Raw genomic sequence first — 18,444 nt, forward strand, 5'->3', positions numbered from 1 at the left:
TCACCAAAGCTGGTATGGTAGGAAGTCTACTGAATAAATTTATATGGAACAAGAGAGAGAAATTAGTCAAAACACTAAATTAGCTGTATACAAGACAGTGTTCAAACCAGTTTTAACTTAAGGATCTGAGAGCTGGGTTAGAAATAAAACACTTGACCAAAGACTTGAGACCACAGATATGAGAGTCCTGAGAAAGATTAGGTTAAATGCCATTGATGCCATCTGGAATAGATGGCATCAATGGCAATGCCATATTAAAAACTAGGAAAAGTTTTTAATATGGTATTGGGAAAGAACTTGACATTGTTAGTATCTAGGAATATGTTAGCAGAGCTAATCTTAGGTAGTGGTCACTTAAACAGAATAGGAGAGGAAAGATTAGCAAAACAATTGTTCTCTGTCAGGTTGGCAGGAAAAGACCTAGAGAAAGACTAAGATATAGGTGGATCGATACAGTAAAATGTGCCTTAGATGACAGAAATATAAGATCTGCTAATGTTGGGGTCTTGACAGGTAATATATTTATTTGGAGGAAAATTGTAGATAGCAAGTTAGTGGTGATGTAAGTTTTTCATGTAGTACTATCATATCCTGTACACCTCTTGAGAATACATGTCAGGAATTTGATGATGATGAGAGATCTGTAGTGCATGGAAGCCAGTTAATGACCATTAGTTAATAGCAATTGCTAAATGTCTACATTGAGTGAGAATAAAAAAAAAATAATTTGGATAAAATGGATGACTGAGGATATCAAAAAAAGATTTGTAGATGGAAAAAAAGTATAGCATGTGAAGTTGTGAACAGTTGCGTGAGGAATATAAAGTTCAGAAGAGAAAGGTGACCAGTATAGTAAGGAGTGAAAAATTAAAATCGAGATGAGACTAAGGTGACTGATATAGTAGAGCATCCTTTATTAGAGTATTTCATTCTGGCAAAGCAAATTTTTTTCCAAAGATTGTTGATAGATTAGAATTAAGTGAAGTGGATGTATTTAGAATACATCCACTTCACTACTCTGGCTGTCAGCAAGACAGCGGGCCTGAATGAAAATGCATATTCAACATTCCAGAGATCAGAAACTACTTTAGTCAATCATCTCTGGACCCTTTCCAACATCTCTTTGTCCTTTTGAAAACCAAATCTGTGCACAGTAGTCAATGTGTGGCCTAATCAGAACCTTATACAATAGAACAAGAATTTCCTTACTTCTACAAGTCTGTGTCCTCCACATCATTTCCAGAATTCGTTGTGTTGTCCTCACAATTTTGGTAGTGCATTCCCTAAATTTCAGTACCTTATCCACTATCACACCAATATCTCTTATTTCCTCTGCCTCCTATGGTATATCCCCCACCAAGCATAAATTCTACATCCCATCTTTGTTTCCCAAATTTTAAAACATTGCGTTTTGCAACATTGAGCTGGCATCCCCATTCCTGTACCCATTCACTCAATCTATTCAAGTCTTCTTCTAAGGCCACATCTTCTCTACTCTTCATAGTTTGTCCCAACTTTGCACCATCTGCAAACAACTGAATATCCCCATCCAAATCTTCAACAATGGCCCTAAAACAGGCCCCTGAGGCACACTACTAGTGACTTTCCTCTTCCAGGATATTGCTCCTCCATACACAACTTGCTGACACTTATCAGATAGTCAGTCTCCGATCCAATGCACTAATCTAATATCCAACTCCCCATCTGCTCTAGTTTGACTATCAACTTATCATGCAGTAATCTATCAAAAGTTTGCAAAATTTAAGTATACTACTCTGTATCCTTCTCCTTTGTCCAATGAAGCTGTCACCTTATTGTAATAAGTAGATTGCTGTTCATCAAAGATAATACCATTGTTGTTGACCCAATTCTTGATCCTGGTTCTCACCAGCTTCTCCAAGACCTTAACTGCAACATCTGATACTTATAGGCCTATAATTTGATTCTTGAGTTCTATCACCTCCATTATGAAGTGACACAAGCTTCTCCTCCTTCCACTCCTTTGGAACTTGACTCAGTGCAAGACTCATATTTAGAATGAGTAATATAGACCCATACCAGGTAATACTAGGTAAATACCCATACTTGGTAATATAGACCCATACCAAGTATATATTACCAAGTCCCTCAGCCTTATTAATATTATATTTTCTCAATTCCCTATATATTTCTTGCTCACTTACAGTCACTTAATCCTCCTCATCAACTTCTCTCAAACTCTCCATGTAATGGTGTAACATTCACAAGAACGTTACACCATTATGTTACACAAACCTTTATGAACTGCTCATTAAGTATCTCCACTATATCATCCACAGTAGTTGTTCTTATACCATTTTCTCCAGTCAATGTCATCCTTCCTTTTTTTTTTGGCTACATATCGAAAGAACTCCCTAGGATTCTTTATGGCTTCATTAATTAACTTCTGCTCATACTTCACTTTTGCTACCCTTGCCAACCAAATTATCCACCTTGCCTATTCTTTGTAATCCTGATGTAATTGATTATTACCACTTCTCTTATGCTGCCTCTATAATGCTTTTTTCTCTGTATTGCATGCTTAATCTTTTCATTTATCCATTTCACACCTACCTTATTTAATCTGCTGACTCTTGGAATACATTTAGACTTTGCTTCTACTAGACACTTCTTAATATCCTCAAGCTGCATTGATCTCCTTTCCAGCCAATTCCTTATTCCATGCTACACCTGCAAGCTTTCTCCTGAGCTCCTCATAATCACCAGCCTTGTAGTTCCACATATACCTTTTTCTCACAGAGGTCCTCAAACTGCTGACAACCACCCAGGTAATCACTTCATGGTCACTCTCACCATTGGTGCACCCAGAGAGAGGGCCAAGGGGCCCTGCCCCCCCCTCCCCCCTCAAAAAAAAAAGGAAAAGGAAAAAACACTAGAAAAATTTCCAAAAATATGTTCCTAATTAAAATAATTAAAAAAAAAAAATTTATGTTGTGTCTTCTATTTCTATGCTACTTATGAATTAGTGATCATATACAGTGGGAATACTCTATAGCACTCGGGAATCCTGGCCGCTGTGAAAGCAAAGCAAAAGTAGTAGTGCTCAGGCGCTACTTCGTTTACCCGAGCCGGGCCTGAGGATATCACGAGTATCATGTATTGGCGATCACTGCAGATGCTCAGTCATAGCTCATATGCAATGCATAGTGTATTCTCAAATCGTCTACTCAACTCATCGCCCCCTCCCCCAAAAGATTAAATCTTGAGTACTCGGGGGGGCCCCCCCCTCCAAGATTAAATCCTGAGTGCGCCACTGACTCTCACCAACTGGAGGGTGATTTGACACTTCATTTATAATTACATCCTCTGATGAGATGATCAAATCCAAGACCCTCAATTCTCATGCTCCCTATGTTACAAACTGTCTGAGATAGTTGTCCCTCAAAAACTCAAACTCATTTTTTTTACTTCCAGTCTATATTTCCATAATTAAAATCAGCCATAATAATCACCCTTTTCTTATTTGCTTGGCTGATTTGATTATACAAGGGTGGTCTGAAAAGTTCTCGGCCTAACAATGAAAAAACGAATTTATAATTTCAAAATTAATTTTTCAACATAATCTCCCTTAAGACTAATACATTTATTCCAGCGATGCTCCAGTACTATTATCCCATCCCTACCACAACCACCACTAGTAATTTCACAGATAATCGCAAACATCCATACCCACGGCAGGATTCGAACCCAGAGCCTTTTGGCTGGAGAGCAGATGTGCTAACCACTCAGCCAACCAGGCCAGGTAAGATTTTATTAATTACAATAGACCCTCGATTTAACAGACTACAGATTTGATGGACAAAAAATTCCTGTCCTAAAGGAATTTGAACCTTGTTTTTTAATTCACGAATAGACCCAACCTTTTAGATCATGCTAAAACGTTGGGTCAATGAGTCAGCATTATCTTACATCTGGTGTTGAGCTTAGGGTATTACATCATCTAAGAGGGAGAAGGGGGGGTTAATAGAGATAGAGGGGTAGTGATTAGTGGTGTGTGCATCAACACTTATCAGTCTTCAGGTGCAGTTTGTCCTATTCTGTTGTTTATGCATTTTATGTAATTGCAATTTTGACATATTTTATAATAAATACTTAATATTTGTCTGTCATGGCTTCACCAGATAAGGAAGTAAAGCATAAACATTCTAACTTGAGTATTACACAAAAATTAGAACTGAAGAAGAAGCTTGAAGGTGGTGTGTGTGTAACTGTTGCACGTGTGTGCGAGATTTATAGAGGTCAGAAAGCAAACAATTTCAGACATTTGCAAAAATAAAATAAAAAAAAAAATTTAAGGTGTTTGCATTAAAATACAGTGTAGATGGTTGTTCTCAGACTACTTCTACAGTTGGTAGTAGAAAACATGAAAGTAACTGAAGATAAAAACCTAGAGAAAGCAGTGTACAAGTTGTTTGTAGCAGTGGTCAAGTGTTGAGTTCAAGTCAGCTGCTGAAAAGCTTGCTAAGCATATGGGACTAAAATTTTAGGAGAGTAATGGAACTGTGGCATTTACGAAAGAATGGCATTGTTAATAAAAGAACCTATAGTGAATCAATAGGTGCAGATGAACAAGTTGAGCCTTTCAGAAAGTAGCTAAATGACCTCATTAAAAATGAGGGACTCATTTTATCACAGCTTTATAATGCTGATGAGACAATTTTTTTTTTTTTTTATATATTGTGTTGTTCCTGAAAAAACCCCAGGTGCAAATAAACATCCCTGGTCGTAAGCTAAATAAGGGGAAAATTTCAGTTTTATTTTATGCAAATGCTGATGGCTTATATCAGCTTAAGCTTGTAGTAGTTGGTAAGGCAAAAAAAATAAAATAAACCTTATGCTTTAAATGATTTAATGAACCAGTTATTGGTGATATATTCCCACTCAAAAAATGCCTGGTTTACAATAGATATTTTCTGTGACTGGTCCTTTAACCAGTTTATAACTGATGTGCGATGCTACCAGACAGAGGTACTGAAAATTCCTTCTTATGAAATAAAGGTGGTTTTGCTGCTACATAATGCACCTGCTCTCCCTAGTATTGAGAGATTAGTTAGTAGGGATGAGAGAATTAAATGTGTGTTTACTGCCTCCTTATTACAAACATTTGAGAGAATTTTGATCTGCAGTAATAAGGAAGCAGCGCCAGAGTGTAAGACAAATGAAACTTGGTTTCTTCAAGATCACTTCATCAAATGGATCTGTTTCCCCAGAACCTACCAGCAAGGAATTAACACCTCTCCCTCCATATGACAGTTGTATTTCCAACTCTGAAAATTGTAATTCTTTCAATTAAATAATATGTATCTCTTTTTAACGTGTTTTGTATATTTTTTATTTAGTGATGTTTAAGATTTTTAAAGTATCCCCCCCCCTCTAAAATGGATCTAAAAAATAAAAAACAACTAATGTACACATTGAAAACATTGTATGAGCTTTAAGGGGAAAAAAAAATGGTGGAAACACTCAATTGTTACATTGTATAGTTTTTGATGTGTGTAGTTAACATGAAGTTTGGTTCCTTTCATGAATTTATTTTTTACGATTTTAATGATGTTTTAGTGGTGTGTATAAATTACTCAATGTATATTATAATAATATTTTATTCATAATTATACATTATAACAGCGGTTCTCATCCCTATATCTGTGGGTGCATTTGTGCATGCATCTGCTGTCAGTTATTAAATAAGGAAAAAATAAAATTAAAACTGGAAAATATAAGTCTCCTCCTAGTAATAATATTTATTGAAATCATAAAAGATGTTAACATTTATGTTATATTACAAACATTTTGTAATTCCTCTGTCTTTGATTGCGAGTGTTACTGGTGCCAATTTTGTGCATATGTTTTATGTATATAGTCTACTGGCAACCGTGCACTTGAGGGATGTCACCAGTGTTGTCGGCACACTTTGACCATACACTATTTTCTCATGTTTAAAAATTTTGCCCCAAAATGAGTAATTTAAATAAAAAACAACGAACCTATAAATTCAACAATGATTGGGAAGAAGACTATTGTTTTATCCAGAGTAAAGAGAAATGTCTTTGCTTATTGTGCAATGGTTTAATTTAGTTGTATAATAAATGTTGCATGTGTATTTATCCTACTTCCATAGTTAATTTGTTAATTGTTATCATTTGATATGATAAGCAAGTATAATTTTCATAGAAAAAATATTGGAGCCCACCACTGTCTTCCCAATCTCGAATGCACCTGTGACCATGGCCAGGTTGAGTACTCCTCGTTATAATAACATTTTAATACATTTGATTTAACAGACTTTTTGGCAATAGCAGATACCCCTTACCCAAATTAGTCCATTAAATCCGAGGGCCTACTGTAATGATTACTGGCTTTGGTGTGTGTTTGTGTTGGGGGGGGGGGGGGAATTCAATAAAAATATTATATTAACAAGTCACTTGGATACAAATTAGTTTTATTAACTGGACAAAACTAATGTTATATTAAGGATTAGCTGCTAATTTAAGCTCATAATTAGGTTTAATGGAATGAAAACAACACAAAAAAAAAATCAAGTACAGTGATACCTCGGCTAACAAAGATAATTCGTTTCAGAATCACATTCATTAGCCGAAACGTGATTTCCCGTAGGTTTCTATAGAAAATCGTTTAATTCGTTCTGAATGTTGCCTACTATTCAAAGATTAGTTTTATAAAATAGTAAAAAGCACACTATAAAAGGGCAAACACTCACCAAAGGCTGAGATGAACAGCTACCCAATTAGATGAAGGAGAATGGAAAGTAGAATGAAAAACTGACAGTCTTTACACTATTATATACACTTTATTAAACTGAAAATATGTACACAATGTTTTTACTATTCTTCCAAATTTTCAAAGTTTATTCAATATAAGTCTCCTCTTCTTCAGTAGCTGGCCTCTGTCTCTTTGCTAAAGGAGAAGTCAAAAATCTGTCCAAAGTTCATTGAACTTCTCTTTTTTTTCAGAATGTTTTTAAAGTGATTCTTCAACTTTTCTTCAACCAAGGCACAAAATCTGTTCATTTCAGCTTTGTTGGGATGCCACTTTGTAGCCAAGACTGAAACTCTTCCCAGTAGTGCAGCATTTTTTAATGTCGCCTGTTGGCATTCTTCCCTTTTTATTTCTGTCCTCCTCCTCTGATGAGCACTCTTTCTGATTCAGTGCTTTTTCAACTCTTCAGGATCTTCTGTTGTCAGATCTTTTGAATGTTCTTCAAGTAATTCTTCTACATCTTCTTTATTTACCTCCAAATGTAATGCTTTGCCCAAGGAGACTATCTTATCTACAATGTCAGCATTTTCAGCAGCAAGTTCCCCAGCCTTGCAGCAGTCTGGCCATAACTTTTTTTTTCCAGGCAGCATTAAGTGTCCTAACTGACACTTCGTCCCATGTCATGGCAATGACTTGAATAGCATGAAGGATATGATACTGATTCTTCCAGAATTCCCTCAGAGTCAGACTGGTAAATGAAGTTGCATCAAAACATCTTTGGAACATGTGTTTTGTATGCAATTTCTTAAAGTTTGATATGACCTGTTGGTCCATGGGTTGCAAAATAGATGTGGTGTTTGCAGGAAGAAATTTTATCTTGATGAAGTTAAATTCTGCCTCCAAATCTTCTTTCAATCCTGGTGGATGCCCTGGAGCATTGTCCAGAAGAAGCACAGCCTTTTCAGGCAAGTTTTCTTCTCTTAGGTACTTTTTCACCATGGGCCCAAACACCTCCACAATCCACTCTGTGAATATGCTTCTTGTTACCCATGCCTTGGTGTTTGACTTCCAATAAACACTAAGCACGGGCTTGCAAACATTCTCCTTCTTGAAAATTCTTGGTGTCTCAGAGTGGTAGACCAACATTGGTTTAATTTTGAGCTCACCATTTGCATTAGCACAAAATAAAAGAGTTATTCTATCTTTCATAGGTTTATACCCTGGCATACACTTCTCTTCTTTTGTGATGGAAAGTTCTTTTGTACATTTGCTTCCAGAACAACCCAGTTTCATCACAATTAAACACTTGTTCTGGCTTGTATCCGTGAATAATGGTCCACTCCTGAAATTCTCTAACAAACTTCTCAGCCTCCTTTTTATTTGCACTGGCTCCTTCTCCATGTCTAATTACACTATGGATCGATCCTTGACCTTCTCTTGAACTTCTCAAATCATCCTCTGCTTCCTTTGAATTCTTCCTCTGCTGTACTGTGTCCTGCCACATTTTTCTTCAAATTTTCATAAATCATTCTGGCTTTGCTGCAGATCATCTCTTGAGTCATAGTGTCACCAGCTATTTGACACTCATTTATCCAGATCATCAGAAGCTTTTCCATTTCTTCATTCACAGACCATCGATTGAGAGGCCAAGGTCTTCACACCAGCTGCAACTGAAGCTGCCTTAATCTCCTCCTCCTCCTCCTTCAAAATTGTAGCTATTGATGATGATGATGATGCTATGCCATGCTTGACTGCTAAATCCACAATTCTGACTCCTCTTTCATATGCTGAAATTATTTCTTTCTTTTGCTCAATTGTGATCAACTTTCTGCTTCCCTTGGGTGTGTCGCTTACTTTTTTTTGCACCCATTGTCAAGAAATTTTTTTTCTTGGAAAGTATAAAAGAAATATGACATATAGCTTGTTGAGAGGCTTATATGCTGGTTAAACATGATAACTAATATTTAAGGAATTGACAGCATATACTAGAAATATAAATTAAATAAACTTTAATATATACTTTCCTAAACTTACTTTCTGGCATTCCTAAAACGCTGCCGGGATAATCAAGTCATCCCGAACTGTGTAAAATTTAAACACCGCTTCGTCTCACAGAAAGCTCTCCGTATTTACAACCGGGCAAGCCAGGCATTACTTCGGGAGCAAATTAACGCTACACGCGGTTCCCTAGCCGACATAAACAGAGCTATTTTAGTGCTAGAAAATGAGCTTTCACATACGCTTAATCACGAGCTTTGGTCCATCCTACATTACGTCTCGTGTACTGCAGCTAAAAAAGAATTTGAACGAATACGGAGCCGACATATCAACAAGTTTGATAAATTAATAAAGAACTCGGCGTCCAAACCTAAACTACAAACCAACACTGTAGTTAACCTTTCTTCAGCTACCTTGAAGCCTGAAGCACTCAACGCTTTGTCACATGGTCACAACTTCACCATTGCTCCTAAGAAATTACCGGCCAAGGAATTAATGATCCAAATTGAACGCGGGATTCGCCAACTTCCAAACCACATCGGCAACGATATCAGATTGGATGTACAATAAAGCAAAACCTCCAAAATCCAACATATCCATTAGTGAATACAAGTCACTACAAGAATTGAAGAGAAACAAAGAAATAGTGATCACCAAAGCGGATAAGGGGAACGCCACTGTGGTACTCAATCTTAAAGACTACACAGGTAAGCTCAAGGCTTTACTATTAGATCGTTCCACTTACCTCCCCATTGATTACAATCCCACCAACTCACAAATTAGAAAACTCCATAGGCTCCTTAAGAAGGTCACTTCTTGGCCTGTGGAGATTACCAACAGACTAAAACCCTATAACTCTAGACCCCTCCGCATATATGGGCTCCCAAAAATACACAAAGAAAATGTGCCATTATGTCCCATAGTGGATGGCATTGATTCCCCCACTTACAAACTAGCCAAGCATTTAGCCAAAGCGCTCTCACACTATACTGGCAACACACCATCACACATAAAACAACTCAGCCCACTTCAAAGCCAGTATAGAAAACCTTACACTCCAACATAACAACATAATGGTCAGTTTTGATGTCTCCTCCCTATTCACGAATGTCCCCCCTCAAAGAAACCTTAGAGCTAATCCAAGCTAAATTTCCTTCCGATATCTCAGCCCTATTTCAGTTTACAATGGACTCAGGCTATTTCGTTTGGCAGGAAAAATTCTACAAACAGATAGAGGAGACATGGGTTCACCACTTTCCCCACCCTTGGCCAACTTCTTCATGGAGACGTTTGAAGAGAAAGCCTTAAACTCAGCCCCACAAAAACCTACCATATGGCTTCGCTATGTTGATGATGTTTTTGCTATTTGGCCACATGGCCCGGATTCACTCCTCTCCTTCCTAACACACTTAAACAACCAACATCCTAGAATCAAGTTCACCCTGGAAAAAGAGGAAAACAATAACCTCCCCTTCCTAGACACACTAGTCACCCGCCAACCTGATGGAACCTTGGTTTTCTCGGTTTATAGAAAACCCACCCATACAGGCAGATACATTCACCAACAATCCCATCACCCCCCCCCCCCCCTCACAACAATATGGAGTTATTAAGACATTATTCAACAGGGCAAAAGTAATCTGTTCAAATGATCAAGCCCTAACCACTGAACTAAATCACATCACAAAGCAAATATCAGAATCTCAGAACACAAGGATTACATCCGATTTCACCAGTACAGCCACTCTGGGTTTGCAGACAACCCTCTGGATACTCGCCACAGAATAAGATGGACGAAAACCACAGTAATACACCGCAGCAAGTTCAAGTACGAAAGACTATTCATGGAATCAGCCTCGGCCCTTAGGAACATGCTAAACCTCAACAAATTTGGATGCATGAGACTGCCCCAAATTTGGGAAACTTTTATCAGAAGAACTTCAGCCCAAAGGCCAAGAACTACCAATATAGCCCGCCAGGGGGCACCATCAGGACTTTAGGAAAACGTTAGCTTCCTAGCTTCAGTTTCATTTGCTGTTTTTAGTACTTGTGTGCATGTGTCTTTGTATTAAGTTCCCAGGAAGATGGCAACGTGACGTTTGCCGAAATATCGGAAAGTATATATTAAAGTTTATTTAATTTATATTTCTAGTATACGCTGTCAATTCCTTAAATATTAGTTATCATGACATATGGCATATTCTTTATTTAATTAGATAAGAATAGAATTTACTAATTATAAATTAATCCCTCATAGTAGAATTTAGCCAAGTAAAGAATAAATGCTATCACACTTACCTCTCGCATTCACAGCCACACGGAACTTGCACTGTACTGACAGTGGTATGAGGCATCTCACTTCTTGTTGTCTCGAACGTAAACAACCCAGTCGGGTTGGTGGGTCTCCCCTATGTGATGTGGTCAGCTCATTTCTTTGTCACATACATACAGATGGAAAAGATAAGCTCCTGGAATGGCCCGACCGTTCATGTTTGCTGCTTTATGTTAGCGCACGCGCATCCACTAAAACATTCATTAACGGAATCCATGTTCATTAGCCGAGTCCGAAAAACAGCAAAACAAATCTTCGTTAGCAGGGTCACTGGTTAGCCGAGGTATCACTGTACTGGTTTAATAGGTTCACTCTCTCTCCTGTCTTTTTCAGGTGTGTGCGAGGTTCATTTCTCTTGTAACTATAACTCTTGTAACCGCATATTATGGGTAAGTTGGGACATCTGCCAATATCTTTATATCAATGGCATTGTCAGTGGATTGTGAGGGGGGGGATATTCAGTTGTTTGCTGATGATGTGAAGCTGGGAATGGTTATTAGTAATAGTGCAGATTTTGTAGCCCTGCAAGAGGATTTGAATAAACTAGACAGATGGGCAAATGAATGGGGGTGTCAGTTTAATGCAGCAGAATGTAAAATCTTGAAGTTTGGTATACATCGATGGGAGATTGTATACACAATTGGAGGAGCTGTACTGGAAGAAGTAGGGGAGACAAGAGATCTGGGGGGGGTGATGATTGATAGAAACCTGAAATTCAGGGAACATATTGCAAAGGTAGTGAAGGTAACCTAGAGGATTGCTGCAATACTGAGGACACTGACCTGCAGAGATAAGAGTTATCATTCCATTGTGTAAGACCCTGATCAGACTACACTTAGACTATTGTTCTCAAATTTGGTCCCCAGGATTTGAAGGGGATAAATTAACTGTGGAAAGGGTACAGAGTCGGATAACAAAGATAGTTTCAGGACTGTACAATGTTAGTTATGAGGATCGGCTGAGGGAATGTGGACTGCAGAGTTTGGTAGAGAGAAGGAGAGGTGATATGATTGATACTTTTAAACTGTTGGGAGGTAGTTACAGGGTTGACATTGGGGAGTTCTTTCACTTGGTGGAACAGTGGGAAGGAGTGATAACAAGGGTTCATCACTGGAAGTTACGAAAGGAAGCTGTGAGCAAGAGGGTTTAATAGTGGTTTCTTTGCATGTAGGGTGGTTGAACTGTGGAATGTACTGCCTGATAGAGTGGTGAGAGCAAGAACAGATCTTGCTGTCAAAACTATGATCAGTCAAGTTTATCTGACAGTGCCTTAAATGGCTTGCACAGAATTGGACGGGGGAAAAAAAACTACTATGCTTCACTGCTTTTTAGTGATGAGACTTTTAGACTTTTTTTTTTTTTTTTTGGAACAGCAGATTTAAAAAACTGGCCAAATCTAAATAAATATGGTTGTGCTAAACTTCTTCAAGATTTGGAAAACATTAATTCTTAGACCTCCCCACTTAACAGCTAACACTAGTTATTTACTAGCAACCCCCTCACCCCTCCCACACACAGGAATTTAGACTTCTAGTTTAATATCCTCCACACTTATTGTATGGTTCTGTGTATGTTATTACAATTTTTATATTGTATCCCAGAAGGTGTCCTCATGACAGATGAAATATTGGAATTATTAAATGTGTTTATTTATTTCTTTGTGCTGTTTTCATTTCACTGAACCTAATTATGTGGATAAAACTACGCTACAAGCACACAACTGACAGAAACGTGCAGTTGACATAATGAGTTACTTGTTGATTAATTTTGACAGTATATATTAGAACATAGACTGATAAATAAATAATTAATTTATTGACTTATTGCTATATTTTGCTGGTATTCTAACCAGCATCTTCAGAGCATAAAAAAAAAATTTGTCACAGTGCACAAGACAACAACAATCTGGTGTAACAATGGGACTAGTTAGAACAATTGTAGCTACAACACAAAGACTAAAGTCCTAATTAGGCTCCCTCTATGTTAAAAAAAAAATGTGAGAGATAACAGGTATTATGTCTTAAGATGACTGTCTCCCAAAACTTAGGCAAATTTATACAGCCATACTAGTTGAGGTTCAGAGTATGTTTCAAGGCATCTGTTGATTCTAAGAACAATCTCTCTGACTTGTAAAAGCTTCTGTGCAGTAGTTTAGTTTTCTTCCAGTTGATCCTGTGTGGTCTGCTAGACCCGACTTGCCATAGCGATAGTGCCAGATGTATTTTCTATGTTCAATGAGGCGGATGCCCACAGTCTTCCTCTTTGACCATAGTAAGCTTGATCACATGAACAGGGTACCTCATAGACTCCTGGATGTGATAAGGGAAGAGATGCTATCCTTGGGTGAATGGATGAGAGTATGTCAAATTGGCTACTCTCATCTATCAATGAAATATCAGCAATAAGTCAATAAAGTAATTATTTACTTATCAGTCTGTGTTCTGATATATACCATCAAAATTAATCAGCATGTATGATGAACACATAAGTCTTTCTACATGCATAATGGGTTACTATTTAAGTTTTAATTTTAAATAATAAATGAAGTGAGAAAAATTAAGAAACTTTCCTCTTTTTAGTATTGTTTTTGACTTAGCTATAACTATTGAACAGAAGGCCAGTATGCAGTGCATTGGGGAATGATGAGTTCTCAAAACATACTAACCTGACACTTCAGAATTTTAGCGGAGAATGTAATGAAGTCCCCTCCCCTCCACCTCAAACTGCAGAAAAAAATATTGGAAAATGGTGAGATAATCAATTTCTGCTTGTTTTAAAGCCAGAGTGCAGGGTAAAGCAGAGATTTTTATTCATGCTTATGGAAGGCTGGAACAAGTTTGGACTTATAAAATTTTAAAAAGTGTCAGTTGGAGAATATCCTAAAAAAAGCTTGAGCTTGGGCTAAATTTCTAGAAAGGATATTTCATTTTTGTATGCACAAATGCAAAGGAAAAGCATGCTAGATTTTATGGCAAACTGATTAATTTAGTAGTCTTTTAAAATGAAAAAAAGGGAGAGGGGTTGAATTTATTGAAAAAAAACTGTACAGTATTTTTTTTTTTTTTCAATTTCAAACTGGTCTGAAACCTGATTTGCAAAGGGCTGTATATGAGGATGGGATTACCAATATTGCAGAAGCTTTGGATGAAGGATGCAGCTCAAAGTTATTGTTCTGGTTGTTTTTAAATAACATATATGTTATTGAACTGTACCAGTTATTTCTAATATTTTGAAATACAGGGTGTTCGGGATAAATTTGACAGTTTCGTAAGGAAAAAGAAAATCTTCTTTGTATCTATTAAATTTAATGAATTGACAAAAAAACATTACAGGCAGAGTTAATTACAATACTATCAACAAGATTTACTCAAAATAACCACCATTAGCATCGATCACAGCTTCAATTCTGCTTCGGAACCTCGAACAAGCTGATGCTACAGTCTCCCTGGGAAGGGCCGCAAAAACTGTTTTAATTTTATCCATTAACTGGGCTTTTGTATTACTGGAAGTGCGATTGGTGTCTTTTTCAACTGCGCCCCATACAAAATAATCCATGGGGTTAAGGTCTGGGGAGTTTGGAGGCCAAACATTTGGACTGGTGAAGTCGTAGAAATTTTCAGACAACCATTTTTGACTTTTCCCAGAGGTGTGGCAAGGGGCCGAATCCTGCTGCCATACATACGGCCTACCATTGTCTACCCTTGTTATCCAGGGCTTGACTACAGTTAGCAACTCCACGAACAAAGCCCGAAATCCAATGCCAGGGTTCTTCAACACCTGTTCCTGCAGATTTGCGAGGAATTCTGCTGTATGAACGCAATCAGATCGTCTGCTAGGGATCTTTCTTCTTGCTACATCCTCGTAGTCACCATTGCAAGTCTCTAGTTCATGCCTGATTGTTTTTACTGTATTCAGGGAGCATTGGGCAGCAGTCGTAATATCCTTATTTTGATGGCGGGCACGAATCATCATGATACAAGTTATTCTCTTCCATGATTCAGGTGGGTTCCAGCTATCCATCCTTTCTGACATCTTGTATGTGAATGAAGAAGGGTCCAAACTTTTAAATGAAGAGAAGTGTGTGTTAATACATGTAACTTACGGAAAAATATAATTAATTATAAATATGTCAAATTTATCCCGAACACCCTGTATATAGAGCTATACATAAGATTACAAAATCTTATATTGTAAAGGAGCCCAGGTTAAAATTTCATGTGTGGGGATCAAATGTTTGCTGATGGTGCAAAGTTAGGTTGAATTATCAGTATTGCTGACATTAATTCCCTACAGGAAGATTTGAATAGTCTTTTACCTTGGACAGATTAGTGAGGCTGTAGTTCAATATTAAAAACTGCAAGATGCTGCACTTTGGAGTACAGAGAATCATATTTCAGCTAGGATAAGAAGTACAGGTTGTGGAGGTAGTGGTGGTGCCTCTATATAAGGCATTCGTCAGTCTATATGTGGACTTTTGTGACTTAGATTTAGTCACCCAGTTTTCACTGTGATTTGGAAACACTAGGGATCCAGAGTTGAATGACTAAATATCAGACTCTGGAATGTTAGTTATGCAAAATCATTGAGAAAATGTAGATTGCAAAGTATGGAGGATATGAGTGGTGATATTATATAGACCTTCAAGTTAGTGAAGGAATTTTATTAGATTAATACAGAAGAGATTATAAAAAGTGTGGTGGAGTGAGACGCCATTCCCAGAAGGTTATTATTATTATTATTATTATTCAGGCTTCCATGGAGTCAAAAGACTCCTTGTGGGAGGTCCTTCCTAAGAACATAAAGTCTGTCAAGACTCATCGAGGGGAGGTCCCCCCTAAGCAAAACAAAGTCTATCATACCACTCCTTAAACTCATTGACCATTCTTGCTCTCACCACTCCATCAGGCAATGCATTCCACGGTTCAACCACCCTCCATGCAAAGAAACCACTCCTCATCCTCTTGCTCACAGTTTCCTTTCGTAACTTCCAGGGATGGCCTCTTGTCATCACTCCTTCCTGCTGTTCAACCAAGCGAAAGAACTCCCCCAGTGTCAACCCTGTAACCACCTCTCAACAGTTTAAAAGTCTCAATCATATCACCTCTCCTTCTTCTCCACCAAACTCTGCAGTCCACATTCCCTCAGCCGATCCTCGTGTGGTGAAGAAAAGTGTGAGATGCAGATTTTTTTACATGGAGAGTTGTTGGTGAGTGGAACACGGTGTTAAAATGCATTGTGAAGGCAGGAAATGTAAATGATTTCAAGCTTCAATATGGTAGACATGGTTGTAATTAAGTGGACCTCCCACAATGAGTCTGCTGACTCCATGGAGGTTAATAATAATAATAATAATAATAATAATAATAAAAGGTTTGGTGTTTTAAATATGTCACACTTTTACATAATTTTAGTAATTCTTGAGTAAGCAAAACATATAGCAAAATCAATAATTATAGAAAATGTATAAATCTTGCTGTGGAACAGATAGAACTATATTATAGGCAGGATCCATCCCCACATGCTGCCATTTTGGGCATTATTGTTTTAGTGTTATTTGATTACTGATATTTTTAAGCTTTTTTGCTATTGTATTAAAACATACTTGGATATATATATATATATATATATATGTGTGTGTGTGTGTGTGTGTGTGTGTACATATAAATGTTTATGTATATAATTTTATTATTATTATTATTTGTTATAGGTGACAAAGAATAGTATTATAATGTCAAGATTCTCCTTAAATAACTTCATTTCTCTCGTTAATCAGTCTGTCCTGTATGGCCATCCTCATAATAACAGCAGATTTTTAACTATTGGTATTCCAAGTGTTAGCCAAACTAAACATAATTATCTATTACAAACGCTGCAGTCATTAATTGATGAATCTCTGGAAGAAGAAAGGCAAAATGTAACTGTTGTTGTTTTATTAGCAGATAACGATCCTGCATTATGTCAGAAACGTGCCAAAGAAATTGCTCAAAATTTTAAGACATATATTGACTCAGGATTCCTACAAATTATTCATACTGTCCCTAACATTTATCCGGAATTACATCACTTGAGACGAACTTATCATGACTCGGAGAAACGGGTTCATTGGAGAGCTAAACAGGTTATTGATTTTGCATTTCTTTTCAGCTATGGGATGAAGATGTCAGAATATTTTTTGATTTTAGAAGATGATGTTCTTGTGTCTTATCGTTATGTTACAGCTATTAAAGATTTTATTAGAATTCATCATGGAGAATGGATTTCACTTGCCTTCTCAGGATTCTTTATCATAGGTAGACTTCTTAAATGTGAAGACCTTGAACGTTTAGTCAATTTTTTGGTTTTATTTTACAGTGAGAAACCTGTAGACTTACTGATACTTCAGTTTATTGACCTATTAGTGCCTAATCGCAGTGTGGTGACAAGGAGGGTGCCTAGTATATTTCAACATGTTGGTTATTTTTCCTCACTAGATGGTAAAGTACAGAAGTTAAAAGATGATAGTTTTACAAAAGCAACACGCCGATTTCAGATTTCCAATCCATTAGCAGATCTTGCAACTACTATTCATATTTATGAAACTTTTTATCCAGAGCTAGCATATAGTTCTGCTTATGGATATTTTTGGGGCAACTTCCTTAAAGAAGGAGACACATTTGATATAATATTTCATTATGCAGTGAACGTTAAGAGAATTTTTATTGAAACTGGTAATGACAAATACCCAAATGATATATTAAATAGTGGTAATTTGGAGATTAGTTCCCATTTTAAAAGAATGGCTAGTGACAGAAAAGCTGATTGTGAAAATTTTGCAGTCATTAGTGAATTTCATAAGGGACAAGTAGATGTTAATGTCACCACAAAAAATCCTTTGCACTGCATTCGAATTAAAGTCTTAAAAAGTCAAAATAACTGGCTTATTATCAAAGAAATTGCAATATTTATCTAATGGAAAATTAAAAAATATAACACACATGCGCACACACAGTATATTGCTTGTGTAGATTGCATCTGGATCCAAAGGTGTGTGGATCTTCTCATCCTTTCCTTTAAGAAGGGGAGAATATGTTCCTGATGAAAGAAATATCGTAATTTAGCAATATCATTTTAGTAGATTTCATTCCTGCAATGAATTTTAGTTATTGATAGTATCTTCATACAAAAACAGCTAATTTAAAGAGTTTAAAACACCTCAAGAAAACTAGATCATGTGGACCTAAAGAAAATACTCTTTCTTGCAACTCCATATTTTTTTACCTTGTTTAAATACATAATGAGGGTGTAAATTTTTGGTAATTCAAAAATAGATATTTAGCAAGGAAAACAAAAAATATGGAATTGCAGGAAAGAGTATTTTC

General features: G+C 36.9%; 1 protein-coding gene across 1 annotated transcript in view; it reads left to right on the forward strand.

The window, feature by feature from the left end:
* LOC150103096 (alpha-1,6-mannosyl-glycoprotein 4-beta-N-acetylglucosaminyltransferase-like) overlaps window positions 1–18,035 on the forward strand; it is a 127,589-nt gene extending 109,554 nt beyond the window's left edge. The window contains exon 4 of the mRNA XM_090398090.1: window positions 16,794–18,035. Coding sequence (XP_090254216.1) covers window positions 16,794–18,035 — 1,242 coding nt within the window. The remainder of the gene's footprint in view (window positions 1–16,793) is intronic.
* The last annotated feature ends 409 nt before the right edge of the window (window positions 18,036–18,444 follow it).

Source organism: Typopeltis vanoorti, chromosome 9, assembly GCF_054136105.1.
Source record: "Typopeltis vanoorti isolate ZY-2024b chromosome 9, IOZ_Tvanoo_1.0, whole genome shotgun sequence".
Lineage (NCBI taxonomy): Eukaryota > Metazoa > Arthropoda > Arachnida > Uropygi > Thelyphonidae > Typopeltis > Typopeltis vanoorti.